Here is a 23,695-nt window from a genome sequence, read left to right on the forward strand (position 1 = left end):
CCCCAACATGGGGCTCGATCCCGGGACTCCAAGATCACGCCCTGGGCTGAAGGCAGGCGCTAAACCGCTGAGCCACCCAGGGATCCCCCAAGACCATAGCTTTTTAGAGTGCTTTTTTTATAGGGCCACAGAATGGATGCTGAATAGGTATATCAGAGAATTCCAGAAAGGCTCATGTCACTGGCCTGTAGGTCCCAGAACATACGTGATGAAGGCTACTAGTAAAGTAAGGCAGGAAGATAGAGGTTACCCTCAGAAATGGATGTCAATAACCTAGATGTAGAGCCGTGTGAGAGTGAGGTCCTGGCTGAAGTAGAATGGAGGGATAAGTTATTGAAATTGAGGCAGGGGCACTGGGGTGGTTCAGTCAGTTAAATGCTCAACTCTTGATTTCAGCTCAAGTCATGATCTCAGGGTTGTCAGATTGAGCCCCAAGTGGGGCTCTGTGCTTAGCTCAGAGTCTGCTCGGAAAAACTTCCCTGTGCCCCTCCCCACCGCTGTCATGCTCTCTCTCTCTCTCTCTCTCTCTCTCTCGTTCTCTCTCTCTCTCAAATAAATAAAATCTAAAAAGAGAGAGAGAGAGCATCAAGGAACTGAGATGCCATGTGGACCTCAAAAGCTCCCAAGATGGTGGACAGACAGGGTGAAAAGGAAACCAACTGGAACAGTATTAGGAAGGTAGGTAGATGAGGAGGAGAGTAGACAGACCAATTGCACGGAGATGACCATGGTAGAGGATGGAGGTTCAAAGAGAGAGAGAGCATGAGCAGAGAAAGGGAGAAGCAGACTCCCTGCTGGGCAGGAAGCCAGATGTGGGGCTCAATCCCAGGACCCTGAGATCATGACCTGAGCCTTGACAGTTCCTTAACCGACTGAGCCACCCAGGTGCCCCAAGATTTATTTATTTTTAGTGGGGTAGGGGCAGAAGGAGAAAGAGTCCCGAGCAGACTCCATGCTGAGCACAGAGACCAATGCAGGGCTCAATCTCACAACTTCAAGATTGCCACCTGGCAGAAACCAAGAGTTGGCCACCCAAAAGACTGTGCCCCCTGGCGTCCCAACCCCAAGGTACTTTTAATACACACACGGCATTATAACCATTTCTAAGGATATTCTATTCATTCTTGAAGACCCAACTCATATATACTGCTTCCTCCAGGAAGCTTTCCCAGATCACCTCTCCTATTAGACCACATGAAGAGCCTCATTCTTTGTATTCAATATTTACCACATTTTCTGTTCTTTCAAGATACATATGTCTCTCTGACAAGCCATAAGGAAAGGAACGTTTGTTATTTCTTTTTATGCTAAAATCTTAAGATACTATAAACACTTGGTAAAATGTGTGTTGAATGAAAAGATGCTCAAAACATGCACATGAAATGAAATAATCAGAAATCTTATTTTGTATAAGCAGAATTTGCACATGGAAAATACCACTTTGCCAAGCCTGTGACAACGAGCTGAGAGTAAACGTTAAAAGGATGAAAGCAATGCTCTTTCAAGTCCTGCCAGAGATGTGGGAAAATAGAGGCACCATCTAGTTTCTCCACAAATGTGTGTTCTTAATATTTTATATATGTGAATATGTTTCCTTGCTATTTCCCCAATTTAGGTTTCCTCTCCTTTCAAAATAGGTTTTTTTTCCTCTCATAGGGAAAACATAGGAATTTACACTCTTATGGTACAAAGCAATTTCAGGACAACAGTAAATTAGGTGTCAAAAATCCTTTCAAACTATTTTAAGGGGCACGCCTGGGTAGCTCAGCAGTTCAGAGCCTGCCTTCGGCCCAGGACATAATCCTGGGGTCCTGGGATCAAGTCCCACATGGGGCTTCCTACACGGAGCCTGCTTCTCCCTCTGCCTCTCTCATTCTGTGTCTCTCATGAATAAATAAATTAAAAATCTTAAAAAAAAAAAAAAAGAGTCAGACACTTCACCAATTGAGCCCCCAGCCCTTCTTAAAAAAAAAAAAAAAATTTAAGGAAGCCCCCAAGAACTGTACAATTACAGAGCAATATAGTATTTTTTTCACATTAAAATAACATTCAAATGTGAAGATTTTTAAAAGTAAACGTATTGTTTATAATATGGTGAGTTTGGTGGGTGGTAAGGAAACAACATTAGCCAACAGGAAAATCTTAAAACAACGCTTTGCAGATACCATTTAAGTACAGATCAGTTCTGGGGGCTCAGCAGAGATTCACTGACCTTTGTTCTATTGTTTTTGTACTGAATATTATTTCTGATAAGTATCCCTTTTTATTTTATTTAAAGATTATTTATTTATTTATTCATAGAGACAGAGAGGGGCAGAGACACAGGCAGAGGGAGAAGCAGGCTCCACGCAGGGAGCCCAAGGTGGGACTCGATCCTGAGTCTCCAGGATCACGCCCTGGACTGAAGGCGGCGCTAAACCGCTGCGCCACAAGGGCTGCCCAGTATCCCTTTTTAGATACTTGGGGTGAAAATGAAACATCTGGCTGGCATTAGATAGCATTTCTCTGCCTACGTTTATATATAATTGCAGTCTTTTCCCCAAATCCAGGCCCTGTAACCAGTTGCTAAGAGTATCTTTTCTTGCTCTGAAGGTTAGCTACTACTACTGTGAGTGCCAACTCCTAAATTAATTGATGTTAACAGGACTTAGGATATAAAAAAAACAGACTCGTATGTTTTGTCGAATGCAACTTCTAAGACTGCATAATTAACAGTGTCTCCATTAATATACAGTATGTTCAACAGTGAGACACTACTATCATAAATAAAGGTAGACATGGATAAATTTATAATTAAAAATGCATTAGAAATTACAAGCATAATTTATTTACTAATGTGCACTGGAATAAATTTTATGTGTAATATTTTAAAACAGGGCATTAATAAATAATAGTGAACATAAAATGTTTTTGCAGCTAAAAATATTTCAATAAATATTAGTAAGTTAAATGTGCTGCAGAGTTATAATTGCTATGAAGTCAAGTTTATAGAACACAATCACAATGTAGAGGACTGTTTCTTGGATGTATTCAAAATATCAGAGACAAATGTCTTTCTTCGAAGCTGACAAGGAGGATATTCAAAGTAGTGTTTGCAAATGTTTTAAAAATAAGAGCTTAGGACATCTAAATAATGAATAATTGCTCATTGCTTGAGACAACTGAGATCTTCTGATTAAGTGCATTCAAACCTTATCCACTCTTTTTTTTTGGTGCACACTAACTTGGAGCAATTTCTCCCACCTGAGAACTCGTATAGGTCATTTTTGAAGCTCTCACTTAAAAATTGACCTTAGCTTGCACTGTGGCAAACAATTCCTAGGTGGCAGGCACTGTTCTAAGTGCTCACATATTTTATTGACTCCATGCTCTTAACCACTTCACTCTACTGACTCCATTATTTTAATCACGTATTTATTTCACTTTCTGAGTGTTCACAACATGTGTTTTTGATGAGACTTTAAGTAACAATACACAGCAGTATTTGTTTGATGTCTCTGAAAAGACAGTTTATGTTTATGTGTAGAGTGGTGGTGGTGGTTGGTTTGTTTTCCCCGGGTAGAACCAACATTGACTATCAGCAATGAATAGCATCCATCATTGGTTGAACCTTAGTCTGTGCTTGGCACAGATACTCCTAATGCCTTTTTATACCTAATCTAATTTAATCCGCACAACAATCCAATAAATAAATACTGTTATTACTCCACTTAATAAATCAAGTAACTGACCCCCAGAAAGGTAAAATCACTTCCTTGTGATCATACAGCTAGTAATTGGCTGACTTGGAGGTCTCAAGCTCTACACTTCCCCAATAATAATCATCAGCCCCTGTTCCTAAAATAACTACATCCTTTCTCAAAATCACGAAGCCTTCTACCATCTCACAATCCTTTCAGCTAGGTTCCCTCACTGTTGGTAGATAAGTCCCTCCTGTTGTTATTTAAGATAATCCCTTCATGTCCTGTCCCAAGTAGACAAGAACTAATGCTTGAAACATATGAGCGATATCTCTTTAGATATTTAAAGAAAACAATTTTGTCCATAACCATTCTTTTCTCCATGATATAGTATAGGGAACATCAATTCCTTTAGCCTTCTCTCACAGGGACTCTTTCTAATGCATTCCACCCCTGAACCACATCCCTAGAGTGTGGTTTGGGATTTTCCTTATCTCAATACATTATCATCACCTTCAATGAGCATGTATTAAGCACCACATGTGCATGTGATCTGTGCTGGACCTTATACAATCCAGGAAAGCTAAAGTTGCCCTTGAGCTAAGAAGATGTCTGGGTCTCCAAACAGTGTTATTTTAAGTCCTCCTTGTGATTCTATCATCTTCCTAGCTCACTCACCTCACTGAAAGACAATGTACTAAACTAGAAGGAACCTGAGCATAGACATATTTCATCATAGCATCCCTCATGACCGGCACAGGAGGAACAAAATCATAGAAGCTCAGTAAATATTTGTATGACAGTGAATGAGGATTATCATTCAAGAATCTGTCCTAGGCTAACACCTACCTCCACACATGTTGAGTGACCCTACCTAGAATACTTATCTCTGTATCAATGGTCCACGACTACTGAATTACATACTCAATCATATTTCCTGAGGGGCACGTGGCTGGCTCAGTCGGTCAAATGTCGGGCTCTGGATCTCAGCTCAAGTCATAATCTTGGGGTCCTGGGATCCAGCCCCATGTGAGGCTCCTCACTCAGTGAGGTGTCTGCTTGTCTCTCTCCCTCTCGCTCTCTCTCCCCTTCCTATGTGCGCATGCGAGAGAGAGAGAGAGAGAGATTAAGAGAGAGAATGCACATGCACGAGTGGAGGGAGAGGCAGAGGGAGAGAGAGAAAAAGAATCCTCAAGTAGACTGCCTGCTGAGCATGGAGCCTGATGTGGGTAGGTTCCTAGGACCCCGAGATCATGACCTGAGCTGAAGTCAGATGCTTAACCAACTGAGCCACCCAGGCGCTGCTAGATAAATAAGTCTTTTAAAAAAAATTTCCCTAATGAAAAATAAACAAGGTAAGTGGTGTCGAAAGAATGTGTGAATACTGTCACCTAAATGGCTTTGAGCAAAAACAGTGCCTACGACAATAAGGAACAAATGCTAGCTCAGGAGTAAAAACAAACAAAACCAAAAACAAAATAGAAAAGCAGACAAAAAAAAAAAAGAAAAGCAGACAAACAAAACAAGCAAACAAAAGACCCAGGTAGCTTGAAAGCTGAAACTAGCCCACACAGTCTTGGCCAGCTGAGGGCTTTTCTGCTTCCCTTGGAAAACTGGAAAGATGTGGCAACTCTGACCGCAGCCTACTTGTCAACAATCAGTTGAGTAGTGGCTGCCTTCCTGCTGGGTAGTGGGTGTAGTGAAAGCCAGGTGGCAACCACCATTTATCAAGACATTTGTGCTGTAGCTTGCTGTGTTCATTTGCAAGACCCACCTGGCTCTATGGTACTTGAGGCTGAGTGCCCGGTTTAGCTTTAGGAAATAGCCTAAGAACTGATTTCTGCTTTTATGTAACAGGAGTATTGGTTATGAAGGGGAATAGTTAAGGGGCAAGTCTCAGAACATGTTTCATCTGGGAGAATCTGTTCTGTCTGATGAGTGTGTACAATTTTCAGGAAAATCTGGAAACGATGCTGGAGAGGGGTTTTAGGAAATAAGGGCGGGGGGGCTGTAAATCATTCATTTTTTTTTCCTGATTGTTTGCCAAAGTCTCAGCACAAAATGTTGTTTTGAATGGAATAAACTAATTCTAGCTTCAGCTGAGCTGTGTGACCCTGGTAGAAAGAGTCATATCACTTCTCTCTGCCTTGGTTTCCCCATTCAGGAAGTGGAATTGATAACATTTACCCAGCAGGGTAATGTGATGCCATTTCATGAATTCTAAAATGTCCTAAATATGTAGGTTGCAAAAGCTGAATACTTTTCCCAATAAAGTTAATAAGTTTTTAAAATATATGTTTGTCCTTCAGTCTCAATGATAGCAATTCTGAATTAATAATTTTCATTTTGAGGGATGCCTGGGTGGCTCAGCAGTTGAGCATCTGCCTTCGGCCCAGTGTATGATCCTGGGGTCCTGGGATTGAGTCCTACCTCAGGCTCCCTGCATGGAGCCTGCTTCTCTCTCTGCCTATGTCTCTGCCTGTCTCTGTGTTTCTCATGAATAAATAAATAAAATCTTTAAAAATAATAATTTTCATTTTGAATAAACAAGAAAGTCCATAGACATCTTTATTCTTCCAAGAAAAATAAATTTGCTTGCCATAAGAACACACCTAGTGCCAAGATCTTGTTTTTTTTTTGTTGTTGTTGTTGTTGTTTTATGATAGCCACAGAGAGAGAGAGAGAGAGGCAGAGACACAGGCAGAGGGAGAAGCAGGCTCCATGCACCGGGAGCCCGACGTGGGATTCGATCCCGGGTCTCCAGGATCGCGCCCTGGGCCAAAGGCAGGTGCCAAACCGCTGCGCCACCCAGGCATCCCCAAGATCTTGGTTTCTTATACCATTCTTCAATGAAAGGAACCAGGGCTCCTTGGAGAAATGGCAGATTCCAGGGCTGGGGCAGGAAACATACAAGATGAACCTGAAGCATCATGTGCCAGAATGTAAGGAAGTGGTTGAAAAAGAAACAAAACAAAACAAAGAAAAACACCTTCCATTGATGGAGGTATCTCAAAGGGACACAGGAGCCAACTGAAAACCAGTGGTCAAAGCTGAAAAATTTGAGCAACAAAGTAAAGTAGTATTGGATTATAACTCAAAGTGCAATATAAATATCCATTACCTCAACCAAGAGATCAAGGATAATACCAACAATATAGTAAGTCATGTTGCAAGTACATACTCTTGAAATGATATGATGAAAATAGCCTTTTACCTCTGTGGTCTTCCTCCCCGGAACCCACAGCTACAGCCTCATTATGAGGAAGACGTCAGATAAACCCCAAATGAGGGGCATCCTGAAATAGAACTGACCAAGGGATCCCTGGGTGGCTCAGCGGTTTAGCACCTGCCTTTGGCCCAGGGAACGATCCTGGAGTCCCGGAATCGAGTCCCGCGTTGGGCTCCCAGCATGGAGCCTGCTTCTCCCTCTGCCTGTGTCTCTGCCTCTCTCTCTCTCTCTCTATGTCTATCAAAAATAAAAAAATAAATAAATCTTAAAAAAAAAAAAAAAAAAAAAAGAACTGACCAGCACTTCTCAAACAGTTAAGGTATCCTGAACCAGAGGAAGTCTAAGAAACTATTCTGGTCAAGAGGAGCCTATGGACACCTACTATTGAATGCAATATGCTATCCTAGGTAGGATCCTGGAACAGAAAAATATATTAACCAAAGGAAATTTGAATGAAGTATGGAATTCAGTTAATAAATGAAACCATTTACTAATAATCTAAACTCAACTAAACTCTAGTTGGTTCATTAATTTTTATAAATGTACTATAGTAATGTAAGATGTTAATAATAGGGGAAACTGGGTGCAGGGCATTTGGGAACTCTTCTATCTTCTCACCTTTTCTGCAAATCTAAAAGTATTCTAAAAAATAAACCCTATTAAAAATTATTTTTAAAATTGCTCATCATTGGGGCACCTGAAGCTCAGTCAGGTAAGCATCCGCCTGTAGCTCAGGTCATGATCCCAGGGTCCTGGGATCAAGCCCCACATGACTTCCTGCTCAATGGGGAGTCTGCTTCTGGTTCTCCCACGGCCCCCGCCCTTTGTCAAGTAATAAATAAATAAATAAATAAATAAATAAATAAATAAATAAATAAGGTATCTTTAAAACAGTTGCTCATCATTAACTTGAAAACTCCTACTGCCATTAAATACTGAGGTAGATCTTTAGGAAGTTAAACAACGGGGTATAAAACACATATGACAAGATGATAAAAAGGTATTTGAAAAGTAGCATATAGAGCGTGATCACATTTTTTGGGAAAGATTAATTAAATAATTAATTAATTTATTTATTCATGACAGACACACAGAGGCAGACATAGGCAGAGGCCCAGCCTGCTTCTCACAGGCTCCCTACTGGGAACCCAAAATGAAACTCAATCTTAGGACCCTGGGGTCACTACCCAGCCCTTTGAAGCAGATGCTCAACCACTGAGCCACCCAGGTGTTTTTTAAGATTTTATTTATTTATTCATGAGATTTTTTAAGATTTTATTTATTTATTCATGAGAGACACAGAAAGAGAGGCAGAGACATAGGCAGAGGGAGAGGCAGGCTCCCTGCAGGGAGCCCAATGCAGGACTGGAGCCCAGGAACCCAGGATCACACTTGAGCCAAAGGCTCAACCACTAAGCCACCCAGTTGCCCCGAGTGTGAAAGTATTTATATTTTGAAAAATATGCACACATACACAAACAGCTATACATATAGATATACATACATCTCTACATCTTTACAAATGCTTTGGCAGAGGCCTATTCACAAACAACTGTAGTGACTATCTCTAGGGAAGGATTGGTGGTCTAGAGGTATCTGTATGTTTTGGCTAATATTTCAAAGCCCAATGTTATTTGCATAATCATAAAATAGATTTAGAACATAAACTTTTAAAATGAAAACCCTCTGCCCTCCTCAGTTATAGAAATAATTCCTGACCCCCACGAGGGATTCCAGACTTTGTGCCTCAGTCTCCCCTCCCAGGATCAGCACAATAGGCAGTTCCCTTCCCTACCTCGGATCTCAGCCGGTCATGGCTTCCATCCTTCCTCTTTAACTTTTGCCTTAAGAGTCCAGGATATTTTGTGCGATTGATATGGAGGATCTACCCAAGAACCCAGTGAAAATTCTACAAGTTATTACCTACCTAGGGCTTTTTTTTTTTTTTTTTTTTTAAATATTTGCATTCCCCTGTCTTCCCAGTTCAAGGGGTTGTCAGGGCTTCTGACCCTGGAATGGTCCTAATAATGTTGGCCAACACTTACTTATTCAGCAGCTAAATTTATTAGCACCTGGCTAGGCACCGTCTAGGTGCTAGGGATAGAAACAGTGAACAACACAGACAAAACCCCTCCCCTCATGGGACTTACATCCTAATGGAGGAAGAATGACTATATTGAAAATATAAGTAATGCCAAAAATAAGTGAGTGGAATGAGCTATGGAGAAAGATAAAACAAAAAAAAAAAAAAAAGAGAAAGATAAAACAGGAAGTCCTGGGATGAGTTACAATTTTAACTCAGTAAATTGGTCAGAGGTGGCTCACTGATTAGTAACGTTTCAGCAGAAACGGAGCTGTCTGGAGAATGATAAATCCTGAGTGAAGTACTTTTTAAGTATGATGTCTTTAAGTGCTCATTATTGCCCCATGAATGAAATATTCTAATGATTCCCATTTTACAGATGGGAACCTAAATTAAGTATTCTAATGATTCCTATCTTACATCACAGCAGTGACGAGGAGCCTGAGGTTTGGAATGGAGGAGTAACATGTGCCTAAGCATAGTGATAAGGGTGGAGCTGGACCCTCTGAGCCTGGGCCCTTCACCACTCTATGCTGCAATAGATGAGCTTCTTTTTCATGATGTGGCAGTGGTGGAGATACCATCTCCCCAATCTTCTGATCCATTAAATGAACACTTCCTGCCCTCCAGCTGGTGCTTCGCAAGCTGAGCTGGGTGAATCCACCCAGAGTCAGGAACCCTCAGGCAGACCCATCTTTCTGGTTTGCCCTTTCTCTGCTGTGTTTTTCCTCCTGCCTTCTGACAAGCTTCTTCAAAAGGCAGCCCCTTTTAGACTTGCTCTTCTGGTCTCTCTCTGCCCTCCAACCTCACACATTAAAAACTCCAGACCTAGCCAGACCTCACCACAGTCCCATGGGTCTCACCCAACCTTGGCCTGCCCCTCCTTCCCGGTGGGGTGGGAGTGTTCCAGGTGGGGTGGGAATGGGGGAATCTGGCAACTTAGCTGTGACAACCTAAGAACAATTGAGTTTCATGTTTTAATGTTTATTTTAAAGCAAGTTGGGAGGCAGCCCGGGTGGCTCAGCAGTTTAGTGCCACCTTAGCCCAGGGCGTGATCCTGGAGACCCTGGATCGAGTCCCATGTCAGGCTCTTTGCATGGAGCCTGCTTCTCCCTCTGCCTGTGTCTCTGCCTCTCTCTCTCTCTCTCTCTGTCTGTCTCTCATGAATAAATAAATAAAATCTTAAAAAAAAAAGCAAGTTGGTTCTCTTAACTGGCAAGGTCATTAGAAACTAAATAAGCATGAACATGGTTGGTGTTAATTCTTCCATGTTACCAGTTCTGGGTAAAACACTGGTCATGCTGGCCACTGCAAATGACCTTTCGGGAGGCAGAAAGCAGCATGGAAGAAGCATGCTGGTCAGAGGACAAAAGGAAACAATGCCTAGAGAGAACAGCGTGGCAGGGAGAAGTGGAACAAAGATCAGAACTTCATTATCACACAGAAAATGGTGTAGTTTGGACGTGCTGCATACAACATGCTATAAAAACAGAAGAGGAAAAAAAAAAACAGAAGAGGAGTCTGAAACTCAGCTTAGAATTTCCCCCTCACATTTATGGAATACTTAAATCATTTTTTTTGCATGCACCGTCTCCTTTAATGCTGACACTAGTCCTAAGCAGTAACTGCTATAATTGTACCCAGTTCAGAGATGAGGCACTGAGGCTTAGAGAAGTAAGTGGTTCAAGATCATCTGCAGAGCAGGGATTTAAACTCAGGTGTGCTCAAAGCTCTGACTCTCAACCACGGTGTCCCTGTCTGTCCCACATGAGGTCCTTGTGAAGATCAGGTGGGAGAGATGGTGAGAATGCACAAAGTTGTACTGATCAATTTATATTAAACATTCCTTGAAAAAAAAAATCCCTTGGAAACACAGAATTTCCTCAGTGTAAATAGTCATCTCTGCCCTCCTTGCTTTTCAAGTCCTTAAAAGAATACATACCCAGAGAGTAAAATGGTTCCTAATTGGAAGGGGCTGATGGTAAACTGCAAAACATCTAAGCATCATTAACTAGTTTTTCTATGCTATAACTTATTTTGTTTCCATTTTTCTCATTTGATGTAGATTACCTTATTATTTTAATTTTAGATTAAACTTTCATTTTTCTCAAAGTAACTGTGTAAAAGGTAAAATAATACTAGAAAGCTTATAGCAAAAAGCTCTCACATATTTTCTTTTACTTTCTTCTCCATGGTTCTGGGCCTCAGGGGATATGATTTGGCTACTAAGCCGTGAGACTGTTTTTAAAGGCCCACTTTAATACCTTTCTGTTTGTTTTGAGTTGTGGGTATTTTCAATGAAAATTATGATAATTCACTCTACAGTTTATTTGTACTTAAGATGAATAATTGCTGCCAGAGAAATATAAAAATGCACTACCTCAAGCTTCATTTTTGGAAATTAGAATTTTTTTTTTCACCAAAGTTATACACAAGATTTGTTTAATAAGCCAAAATAGTTCTAGCTATAAGTCTGGTGTCTGCTACATCACAGCAGATCTGTCCTCAATAAATGAGGGAAAAATGCAACCATTTTGCACTGATGGGAAGATCCCTGTGGTGCCTGATGGCTCAGCAGCATCTGCTTCTTCCCCTCTTGGATACAAAGCAGGCACAGTCAACTTTATAAATCCTATTACAAAAATGGGCATCTTTCCCCAAAGTGTGCATAAGAATGCATGCTTTCTTATAACATCTGAGTTAAGTGATGAAATACCAAATGAAGCACATTTTTTATTTCTTGCAATTTAAATAGGGCATAAGAATGCATTTCCTTTTTAGCAGGATCTTAGGACAGGCCAAATACCTAACTATGGAAATACTCACACATCTCACAATACGAGTTAACATGAAAGACTTTGTTTCCTCCTGAACAAGAAGCCCCCAAAGCCTTACATTGCATGATTGAAAGCGCCAGGGCTCTTCGGTCACTGGATAATATGTGGTGTTTTGCATTGCAAGGGCTGTACTGGGTGCAGGAATGGTCTGAGGAGTAGAAAATCACTGTGGCTACCCAGGGGGATCTTCCTAATCTGGACACATTTGATCTGACAATGGTACCATTTTCAGTGATTGGGCTATTGTCCAAACTAAAATGCTAAAGGTCTTTAGGGTGATTTTTGTTTCTCTGATTTTATGGCCAGAATATTCATTTTTGGTTTTCATTATCTAAGTATAGGAGATATGATATAGAATCTGAATCTTTTTGAAATTAATTGCATTGTAAATCAAACATATTTCTGTAGAATGCACTTACTCATCATTAGCATGTGAGAGTTTCCAGTAAAATATCTTTAGTATTATTTTTATTATTAACATATTTATACTGTCACTCCAGCCTAGCACCCTTTGTGAATCTGTTTTTAAAATAAATATGACCTGATACCAGAGTGATTGGTGCAATAAAAATGTATGATGTGAAATTAATCAAATATGGTCAGGTTCAATTTATAAGGGACACATTAAGAAAAATTATTTCTTGTTCGGGTATGCCACTCTAGTGAATCAAACGGAACTGTGTATATTTCAGCAAGATACATGTAAAATCCATTCATTCAACAAACATTTATTATGTATTTACTGTGTGGATCACAGGGGATAAAAATCAAGCTGAGCAAACAAGAAATTCATACATGAAACAACTGAAGACCCGTAAGCAACTGCATAATTGTGGAATATATGTTGAATATCTGAGGATTCTAGAAACAAAAGCTTAAGTAGCAGCGGTGTAGTGCCTTGGCTAAGGGTGTGGGCTTCTGGATTTATTTCAGTTTTTTTCAGGAAGTGGTCATTAATTTTTGTGCGAAAAAATGAGAGCAGAGAGACATAATTCATCGTGAAGATAGGTTTTATATTCTGTATATGTGAAGGAAATAAATTTCTAATGCAATAAAATAAAGAGAACAGAAAAAAGAAAAACCCGGCTTGGTCTTCAGAGTCAGATACAGGTTCAAATCCCAGCTCTGCTATGTGATAACTGGGTGATCTTGAGCAAGTTCTTTAATTTTGTTGAGCCTCATTTTTCTTATCTACAGTATGGAGATGATAAGATCTTTCTCATAGAATTGTTGTGAGAATTAAGTGACACAATGTCCTCAGCATTCACAAAATGTGTTGTGAGCTATGGAGGCACCTAGTAGGTGCCTGGAGGGCTGGAGGCAGTCGAAGAAGCTGTCTTCAGAGTTGCTGTTGTCAAAGTGATGGCAAAGATGAATTGTTGAAGACCACAAACCAGGTGAAGGCAACCATAGGACAAAGGCAAGAAGATACAGCTGGAAGCCAAATAAATATTCCACTCACTTCTAGGGATAGAGTTGTGCTTTCTTCCTACTGGAGGAGAGTTGGGTAGAGACAAGCCAAGTATTTGCCAGAGAAGCAGATGAGAGAGCTTGAGGATGACATCTCTCTCCTTAAGGTGGCTTAAAGATGAAGAATTTCTTTAAAAAAAAAAAAATTTTTTTTTTATTTATTTGAGAGAGAGGGAGGCCAAAGTGAGAGAGTGAGAGGGAGAAGCAGACTCCCTGCTGAGCAGAGAGCCTGACATGAGACTTGATCCCAGGACCCTGAGGTCATGACCTGAGCCAAAGACAGACACTTAACCAACTGAGTCACCCAGGAGCCCGAAAATGAAGAATTTCTACACAAGTGATTAGGAAGCATCCATGAAGAACACCTGCAATCACAAGCTTTAGCAGAATAGAACGCAGGACACAAACTGGGAGCATCCTGAAAGCTGGGATTTCCCCTGCCTTATTTGGCACTGTACTCTACAGCCTGGGGCAGGGCCTTATCCAAGGAAAGCTATCTATAACTACTTGATGAATGAATGAATGAATGAACTCCTCTGTTGTATAAAATACAAACTATCATTTACCTGCTAGCTATGTAACTTCAATCCCCATGTTTCCATTTCCTCAACTGTAAAACAGGATAAAAGTACCTATCGACTTTATGGTGCCATTACAAACATCAAATCCATTAATATTTGTAAAGTGCTAAGAACAGTGTCTGGCACATGGTCAGTTCTATATCTGTGTTTATTAAATAAAAAGGATATCACTGTTAAAAGGTAGTGTGGGGATTAAATAAGAAAATACTTGAAGAAAACAAGTACTTGTGGAGGGAAGTAGAGAAGGAAGAACCTGCCAGACCATGTAATGAGCCCACTCCAAGCAGGCTCAGAAGCACCCTGCCCCAGACCCAACAAGATCTGATGAATCTAGGATTTGTCTTCTTGAGCTCAGCATGCAGTGGGCTTGGGGGAACCCTGGACCTCCTCCTTTTCCTCCTGCTGTCATCTCCCTTTTCCAAACCCACTGGTACCAGATTATACCCTTAGTCTGAGACTCTGACCTCGGCCCCACACTTCCAGCCCTGCCAGCCCACATGACTCCAAGGTTCTATGTGGTCATAACCTATCTTTGTACTCACAGCCAATAGCTGAAGTCTTATTTCCATTGACATAGTATATTTCCCTATCCCTACCAAGCCCCTTCCCATTCCTTCTCAGAATGAAAATGCTGTTTCCTTTTGTGGATCACTGCTTCCCAGAAATCCTATTGCCCCCACCTACCAAAGAAGACCTCTTGGCTGTTGATTCAAGGTGGGTTGGACCAGGGGGGTACCTGGGTGGCTCAGCAAGCTAAGCATCTGACTCTTAATTTTGACTCAGGTCATGGTCTCAGGGTCATGGGATCGAGCCCTTAGTGGGCGTGGAGCCTGCTTAGGAGTTTCTCTCTCTTTCTCTCTCCTCTCTTCCCCCACTTCTACCCCCACTCGTGGTCTCTCTCTCTCAAAAAAAAAAGATAGGCTGGACTAGGACTCACCATGCCCATTGGACATTATTGTTCATATGGCTGCTGACCCTCCTTGGCACTAGCCTTCAGATTAGTCAGCACACTGAGCCCAAGTTCTGTCAATTGATTCATTTATTCATCTATTCATAAATTAATTCACATATTCATTTAACTAATGGTAACTCAGTGCCTCCTCTATGCCCAACACACAGGGCCAGGGAGATTGAAATCATTCATACAATGTCCCTGCACTCAGAGAGCTCATAGCCTAATCAGGGAAAGAGATAATGGACAACACAGGGTAATGAAATGCAAAAAAGAGAAATATACACAAGGTAGGAGAGAGAAGGAAGAGATTTACTCTTATCTGGGAGAATCAGGGAAATATTTCCTAGAAAAGCGACATCTGAGATAGATTCTAAAGGAAGAACCAGATAAATAGAATCATGTCAGACTAAGGAGCGGAAAGGTACAGAGGGATCAGAGTGAGGAGTAGGACTGAACTATAAGGTGGGTGAGAAGCCTGGAGTGGAGGGCAGAGGCCAGACAATGGATGGAGTTGAATATGGGACCAAGGAACTTCAAGTTTGTATTTTTGGTAAAAGAGAGAAATGTGAGGGATCCTGTGTTGTGTACTCCCATCCCATCCCTCCTCACTGAAGGGTTTGTTACCCTGTTTGTGGGGAGTGCCACCTAGAGGGAGTCTTCAGCTGTCAGGTCCCTTTAGGAATTGCCTCAGCTATGGAGAGCCACCTCACTCAAGGTCATGCCCTTCCCTGGCAGGGAAGCTGGCATCCTGTGACTGATGGGTGCCAGAATATAAAGGCCCAGGTCTTTTGACCTAACTCAGAACAACTCTGTAGAGCCATTCCAGTTCCCATGGGGTCCACCAAGACTTGTCATTAGTTCTTCACCAAAGCTCAGCTTCCCCCTCTGCTCCCTCCTGCTTTCTTCCTTTTTTTCCCCTTAGGAATCACTACCAAGGGCAGCATCACCCTGGACATGAACCTCATACTCTATGTTCTCAGAGCTTTATCCATTGGGGTCCACGTCTCCATTTCTCCTACTACAAGCTCCTACCTGTGAGGCATTTAAACATTTTCCAATCTCTTTCAGATCCCCTAAAAGTCCCAAACCCCACGTTGCCCTCTAGTTCCTGTTCTTTCTCGCCTCTACCTGACAGCTGAATTTCTCCAAAGGGCTGACTAACCACCTTCCCCCCACATCCCACGTCTGCAGCTTACCCACCGTTCATTCCTCTGACTCCATCAAGCTTCTGCCGCACCCCCAACTCCTCTAAGACATTCTCATTATGGTGCCAATGCTCACATCATTAAATCCAGTGGACACCTCCTAGACCTCTACTCAGTCCAATCTATTGACTTCTCTCTCCTTAAAACACTCTTGGTTTCTATGCTGCTGTGCTTTCCTACTCTCTCTCTCTCTCTCTCTCTCAACACAAAGCATCCTGTTGGGCTCCTTTGTTCTCCATCTGTCCCTAAATTATTGGTGCTGTGTCATGGACCTTCATTTTTTCTCGTGGCTCACAATCTCCCTTTGTGATCTTGTAAACTGTCATGACTGCGAATACCATTGAGATGTTAGTAATTCCTAAACCTGTCCTTCTGGTGCACACCACTCTCCTGAGCTTTAGAACTACAAGTGCCCATTGCATGTCCCCCCTGGTCATTCTGCAGGCTCCACAGGCTCCATGTGCACAACCAAAGTCATCCTCCTCTCTTCAAACCTCCAGCTCTCCTCAGTGTCTCTGCCTCTGCCTTTCCCCTGTTCTTCCCAGCCAGATTCCCTAGGACCTCCCTCATCACCCTGCTCCATCTTGGAGCTTAACCCTCTTCCGTTATCCTGATGTAGATGTACACACAATTCAAAATTAAACCATCTGCTGGGATCCAGTCAAGACTATAGGGCTCTTTAATGACTCCCAAACACTATGAGAGCCAGAAATTGGAAAGCCTTCAGAACCCTGTAGGTGTCCAGCTCCTGCCCACCTTCCTTCCAACCGCCACCCCTTCCCAGCCACACTCTTTCTTCTTTCCCCTAATGTTCTGTTTACAAGTGGTTTTCTCACTTCTCCCCATGCTGTTGACTAAACATGACTGACCAAGAGGTCTGGAGGTTATGTCCCAACTCGAGTAGCCAGCAAACAAATCGGGGTCTTCCAGGTACAAGGGCAAGCCCCCAGAAAAGAGGCTGATTGGTTTAGCTCTGGTCAAGTGTTCACCCCTGGTCTAATAAGCTAAGGCCAGGAGGGTTGGTACTTGGAAATGTGGGTTTGGAGACTCATGGGGGCAGGTGTGAGTTTCAAGAGGAAGTGAGGTCTTATGCTAGGCAACTAAGACATGATTTTTACTGCCCTGAATAATCAGAGTTGTCCAAAATTCCCAAGGATTATAAAATATCATCTGAGGCAAATATCTAACCTCCTCTATTGTATGTCTATCATAGGGTTTGGTGAAGCATCATTTACTTACTTCACTTCCTCTCTTCTTTCCACCTTATTGTACTAATGATCAATAATATAGTAGGAAAAACAGTATAAGGAAAATAATCCATGAACTCGTTTCTAAAAAATAAAATCTTTTTAAATAAATATTTTATTTATTTATTCATGAGACAGAGAGAGAGAGAGAGAGAGAGAGAGAGAGAGAGAGGGAGAAGCAGGCTTCATGCAGGGAGCCCAACGTGGGACTCAATGCCCGGTCTCCAGGATCAGGCCCTGGGCTGAAGGCAGCACTAAACCGCTGAGTCACCTGGGCTGCACTAAAAAATAAAATCTTTTTTTTTTTTATTTATTTATGATAGTCACAGAGAGAGAGAGGCAGAGACACAGGCAGAGGGAGAAGCAGGCTCCATGCACCGGGAGCCCGATGTGGGATTAAATCCCGGGTCTCCAGGATCGCGCCCTGGGCCAAAGGCAGGTGCTAAACCGCTGTGCCACCCAGGGTCCCTAAAAACTAAAATCTTAAATATACACTTGAACAGTACTTTCCCCATAATACAAAGTTATTACTTATAATAATAAAATAAAAGGGCTTATGAGTCCATTTTAATTGCTTCTGCATTAAAATCTGACCTAGACTTTCAAAATGGATGATAATCAAAAATATTGTCTAGTTGCTTCTGACAGAAGCAAGTTTATAACCTGTGTATAAGTTCTGAGAAGATGATTTCACCAGAAAATCTTTGATGGCTCACTTATGGGTAAAAAAAAAATAATTTTGGAAAATTTATTTTCAGATCAGCATATTGGAGCATAATTCTTAAAGAAACTTTTACTTTAAATCAGTTTTATTGTGAGCCTAGAAAAGAAACAGGACTAGGAGATGAACCTAGTGTTGACAAGAACCTGGTGAGAGAAAAAGAAATATACTGTGGTACCACTTGTTTTTAAGAAATGAAACTCTGGATTTATGTACCAGTTTCAGAAAGTCTCTCTAGGCACACCCTTCAGAAGCTATTTGGCTCTTATCTGAAGTTTTTTATTTATTTTTATTTTTTATTTTTTATTTTTTTTTAAAGATTTTATTTATTTATTCATGATAGACATAGAGAGAGAGAGGTAGAGACACAGGCAGAGGGAGAAGCAGGCTCCATGCAGGGAGCCCGACGTGGGACTCGATCCTGGGACTCCAGGATCACGCCCTGGGCCAAAGGCAGACGCTAAACTGCTGAGCCACCCAGGGTTCCCCCCCACTTTTTTAAAAAAAAATATTTTACTTATTTATTCATAGACACACAGAGAGAAGCAGAGACACAGGCAGAGGGAGAAGCAGGCTCCATGCAGGGAGTCCCACACCGGGGACTTGATCCCAGGTCTCCAGGATCACACCCCAGGCTGCAGGCGATGCCAAACCGCTGTGCCACCGGGGCTGCCCTATCTGAAGTTTTTTAGTATGTTTCAAATACAAGCAGATTCCTTGTTTCAAGATAGTGATTTTTTGATACCCTCTTTGTTCATTTATTTAACAAAATATTTCCCAAGCTTCAATTATATGTAAGGTGTTGCTCAGGTGTTAAATGTCAAAAGATCTTTTCTTCAAGGAACAGAGTATATAAGATACATTTCTAGAAGTCATGTTAAAAGGTACATATTACTGTACATCAAGAGGTCCCCAGTTCATATCCAGGCGCCCCCTCCTAAACAAACAAACAAACAAACAAACAAACAAATTAATGGTACATATTTACCCCTATGTACTGTTGTTTGGAATGTAAAATGGTACAGTCTCTATGGAAAACAGTTCCTTAAAAAATTAAACATAGAATTACTATATGATGCAGTGATTCTACTTCAGGATACATACCTGAAGCCACTGAAAGCAAGAATCGAAACACTTGGACACCCATTGCTAAGATGTAGAAGCACCCCAAGTGTCCATCAATGGATGAATGAAGAAACAAACATGGTACATACATACGAGGGAATACTATTCAGCCTTGAAAATGAAAGTGATTCTGACATATGCTAGAGTATGGTCAAAACTTCAAGATGTTATGCTAAGTGAAATAAGCCAGACAAAAAAGGACAAATGCTGTGTGATTCTACAAATATGAGGTACCCAGAGCTGTCAAATTCATAGAGACAGAAAATAGAATGGTGGTTTCCAGGGACTGGGGGAAGAAGTTAGGGGGTTGGTATTTAATGGGGACAGAGTTTCAGTTTGGGGAGATGGTTGCATACCAAGGTGCTTAATACCACTGAACCAAACACTTAAAAGTGGTTAAACTGATAAGTTATGCATATTTAATCACAATTTTTAAAAAAGGTAACATTTATAAGTGCCCCTGACCAGGGATCATGCCCTGAGCTGAAGGCAGACACTCAATCACTGAGCCACCCAGGCATCCTGAGTTCTTTGACATCTTTCGGTCTCTGTTTCTCCAACTATGAGTGGGGAGGTTAATGTCCAACACACACTGTCATGAAGGTTTAACTAGATGAAGTATGAGGAACCATTGGTATGGGGCTGCCACAAAGTGCTCAGTAAGTGTAAGCAGCTATTGTTTTCTGAACCTTATCTATAAAATAGGGTTAATATTACTTGTCTTAAAATATTTGAGTTATTTTTGAGGATCAGTAAGACACAATATGTGAAAGAAATCGAACAGCATTTTTGAAGATACGTAAGATTTGTGCATGTAGGGGCACCTGCGTAGCTCAGTTGGTTAAGTGTCTGCCTTCGGCTCAGGTTATGATCCTGGGGTCCTAGGGCTGGGCCCCACATTGGGCTCCCTGCTCAGCAGGGAGTCTGCTTCTCTCTCTCCCTCTGCCCCTGCTCACGTGCTCTCTCTTGCTCACTCTCTGTCAAATAAATAAAATCTTAAAAAAAAAAAAAAAAAGAGAGAGAGAGAGAGATTTGGGCATGCATTTCCACTAAAGGAACAGCATAACCAAAAGGTAGGCCAGAAAATGTAGTGCAGTAGGGACGATGATGACATCACGCCATGATTTAATCTGTCATTGAGAATTAAATTTGGAGGATACATTAGGCTGCTTTTAAGATGATGCTTATCTTTGCCTATATGGACCTTCTACCTCCACATGCAAGATGCCTGTCTTAGGTTGGGCTGCTATAACAAAATACCATAAACTGAATGGTTTAAATAACAGACATTTATTTCTCCTAGTTCTGGAGGCTGGGAAGTCTGAGTTCAAGGTGTGAGTATGGTCAGTTCTGGTAAGTTCTACTCGGCTTGTAGAGGACTGCCTTCTCACTCTATTCACATATGGCAGAGACACACTGGTGTCTTTTCCTCCTTTTATAAGAACACGAATCCTATTATGGGGTCTCCATTTTCATGATCTAACTGAAACCTAATTAGCCTCCCCCAAAGATACACCTCCTAATGCTATCACATCGAAGGTTATGGCTTCAATGTATGAATTTGGGGGGAGGTGCAAATATTTAGTCCATAACAGTTCCAGTGACCCTTATCTCCTGATATTCATGTTCTGTGTAATCCTCTCCCCTGGAGTGTGGGTTGTATCTAATAGCTTGCTTCTAATAGAGAACACAGCAAAAGTGTTAGAATGTCACTTAGGAGATTAGGTCACAAAGAGACTGACCCTGCATCTTGCTTGCTCTCCATCTTGCTTTGCTCTCTGGCTTTCTCACTCTTTTCAGAGCCAGCTGCTATATTGTGAGCTGTCCCTCAAAGGGGACCATGGGTCAAGGAACCAATGTCTCTGGCCAGTAGTCATTGAGCACCTCAGACCTGCCAACAGCCATGTGAGCGAGGAAGTGGATCTTCCCCCTAATGAGCCTTGAAGTGACTACAAATCCGGCTGTCACCTTCACCTCATGAGAGACTCTAAACCAGCGGCACCCAGCTAAGCTGCATCCAAATTCCTAACACAGAGAAACTTAGTCTAAGATAATAAATGTTTGTTGTTTTAAGCCAACAAGTTTTGGGCTGATTTATTACTTAGCAACAGATAATTAATGCAGAGCCCAATAAGACTGCCCTTATTTCAGATGGCGGCCAAAGTTCAAGGGTCCCCAGACCACCTGCACTGCTACTCAACTGGCTGCAAACTTGGTATTCCCATGATCCCCTCAGGTTCAATAATTCACTAAATGACAAAGAACTCTGAAATGATTATAGTTTTATTACAAAGGATATAAATCAGAACCAGTCAAATGAAGAGACACATAGGTCAAGGTTTTTAGTGGGTACCAAATGCGGAGCTTCCAGGCTCTCTCCCCATGTTGTGAGAGCACATAATTTTTCTGGTGCATCAATGTATTCCCCTCAAGGAAGCTTCACTGAGCTTTGATGTCCAGAGTTTTTATTAGGATTTCATCACCTAGGCATGATTGGTTGGTTCATTGCCTACATAATTGAACTCAATGTCCAGCTGCTTTGCGATCCTGGGAGAATGAAGTGGCTCAAAACCCCAACCCTCTAATTGCATAATTGGTCTTTCTGGTCATCAGTCCATATCCTAAGTCTTGTTAGCACAAACTCAGATGTGATCCAAGGGGCTCATGAACAACAGAGACATTCCTCTCACTTGGGAAATGGCAAAGGTCTTAGAAGTTACCTCCTAGGAACCCAGGGCAAAGATCAGGCAATTTTTTTCTTTTATTATATAACATCTTCCAACCTGTACATACCCCAACCTGTAGGGGCTCCTACTATGTACCAGGCACTATGGTAGGCTATTCTTCTAACCACCATTCCTTTATGTAATTATAGTGCTAGATCAGCTTTGCTGCAAGTAACAGGAAACCCAAACCAATAGAAATTTAAAAATAGGAATTAAATTTTCTCACATAACTAGAAACCTGGCAGTAAGCAATTATTGGTTTTGTTCAGATAGTCAACAATGTCTGCAGGCACCTAGGCTTTTCCTGTCTTTCTGCTCCACTTACCATGTTTATTTTTGTTTTTAATAAATGTTTTATTTTGGAAAATTTACAGAGAAAGGAGTAGTACAGAATTCTCTAATACCTCCTACCTTGTTTCCCTATTATTAACATCTTCTGTTAATATGGTGCATTTGTTACAATTAATGAAATGATAGCGATACATTGTTATTAACTGAAGTCTGTAGTTTACCCAGATTTCCTTAGTTGTTACCTACTGCCCTTTTTCTGTTCCAGAATCCAATCCAGGATATCACTTTTAGTCATTTTATCTAGTTAGAGTCTTCTTGGTTATGATGGTTTATCAGATATTCTTTGTTTTTGTGATCTTGAGAGGAGTACTAGTCAGATATTTTGCAAAACATCCCTCAATTGAAATTTGTTTAATGTTTTTCTCATGATTAGACTGGGATTATGGGTTTGGAGGCGAGAGATCACAGAGATAAACCACCAAACTCATATTGTTCCCTCATTATCACAAGGTGGCTGCCACTATGCCCCAAGTCAGAATCACATTCAAAGGAGGAAAGAGGCAGAAGGAAGGAGAGAAGAGCCGTGTCTGCCCTTATGTTTATCAGAAAAATCATCCCGTCGTCCCTGTGCCTTGACAAGCTTAGCAAGCAGGGGATAGGATGTTCATAGTTGACTTAGTCCTTAACTGAGACTGAACACATTGCAACTGGAATAAAATCACAGTTATATCAGCATGGAAGGAAGTGGGCAAGCAACTGACAGTGTCAGGTTCGAGTGCCTACTGTGCATTCAACTGTATTGTACCAGGTGCTATGAGGGATGAAAGGACAGAGATTTGGGGCTTTCTATCAAACATTCCAGAAATTATGTATATTGATAAATATTTAAGGACCTCATTATAAAAGGGTGCACTGTTATCCCACTGATTCTTCGGTTGCTCAAAGACATCCTCAGGAGATGAAGATTTGTCACATTTCACATGTGCTAGCAATTGTAAAGACCACTTCTAAAGAGTCATTTCTATAGTGAATGGAGCAATGATATGTTTGGGAGTAAGTATCTAGTCAGTTTCTCCAAAGTGACATCTTTCTTAGACGTCCAAGTTTTGTTGTTTTGGTTTCTTTAAGTCAAATCAATCATCTTATAGTCATACCTTGAAATACCTTGTCCTTAACATGCTTATGATCTAGATGAGAAAACAGGAGAACTGAGAGCAAACAACACAAGACTATTTGGTAGGGTAGCAAATTACACATTTTAGGCAATATGTTCTGAGAGTTTAGAGAAGATGAAGATCAGCAAAGGTAAGGTAGGCATGGTTAGGTAGGAAAGGCAGGCAGCAAGGCAAAGTCCTAGGTGGCCATGAAGAATGGCCTGGCTAGGCTTTGGTCTTCATTTCTCTCCTCCATTGGCATGAGACCCAGATTCCTCTAAAAGAGTTGTTTATCCTCTTTTATTAAGTATTGATTACTTATTTTCATTAATTTGCAGTTCACCTGTTAAGGCTTTGTGGTTTTTACTTAGTAATCTTGATTAAAAAACAT

The 23,695-nt window shown here is 41.3% G+C and overlaps 1 protein-coding gene across 1 annotated transcript in view; it reads left to right on the forward strand.

The window, feature by feature from the left end:
* The first annotated feature begins 14,479 nt into the window (after window positions 1-14,479).
* The window catches only part of PBX3 (PBX homeobox 3), a 231,105-nt gene continuing 221,889 nt past the window's right edge, over window positions 14,480-23,695 (forward strand). The window contains exon 1 of the mRNA XM_077850693.1: window positions 14,480-14,594. Coding sequence (XP_077706819.1) covers window positions 14,503-14,594 — 92 coding nt within the window. The 5' untranslated portion in view covers window positions 14,480-14,502. The remainder of the gene's footprint in view (window positions 14,595-23,695) is intronic.

This window comes from Canis aureus, chromosome 16 (assembly GCF_053574225.1).
Source record: "Canis aureus isolate CA01 chromosome 16, VMU_Caureus_v.1.0, whole genome shotgun sequence".
In the NCBI taxonomy this organism is placed as follows: Eukaryota; Metazoa; Chordata; class Mammalia; order Carnivora; family Canidae; genus Canis; species Canis aureus.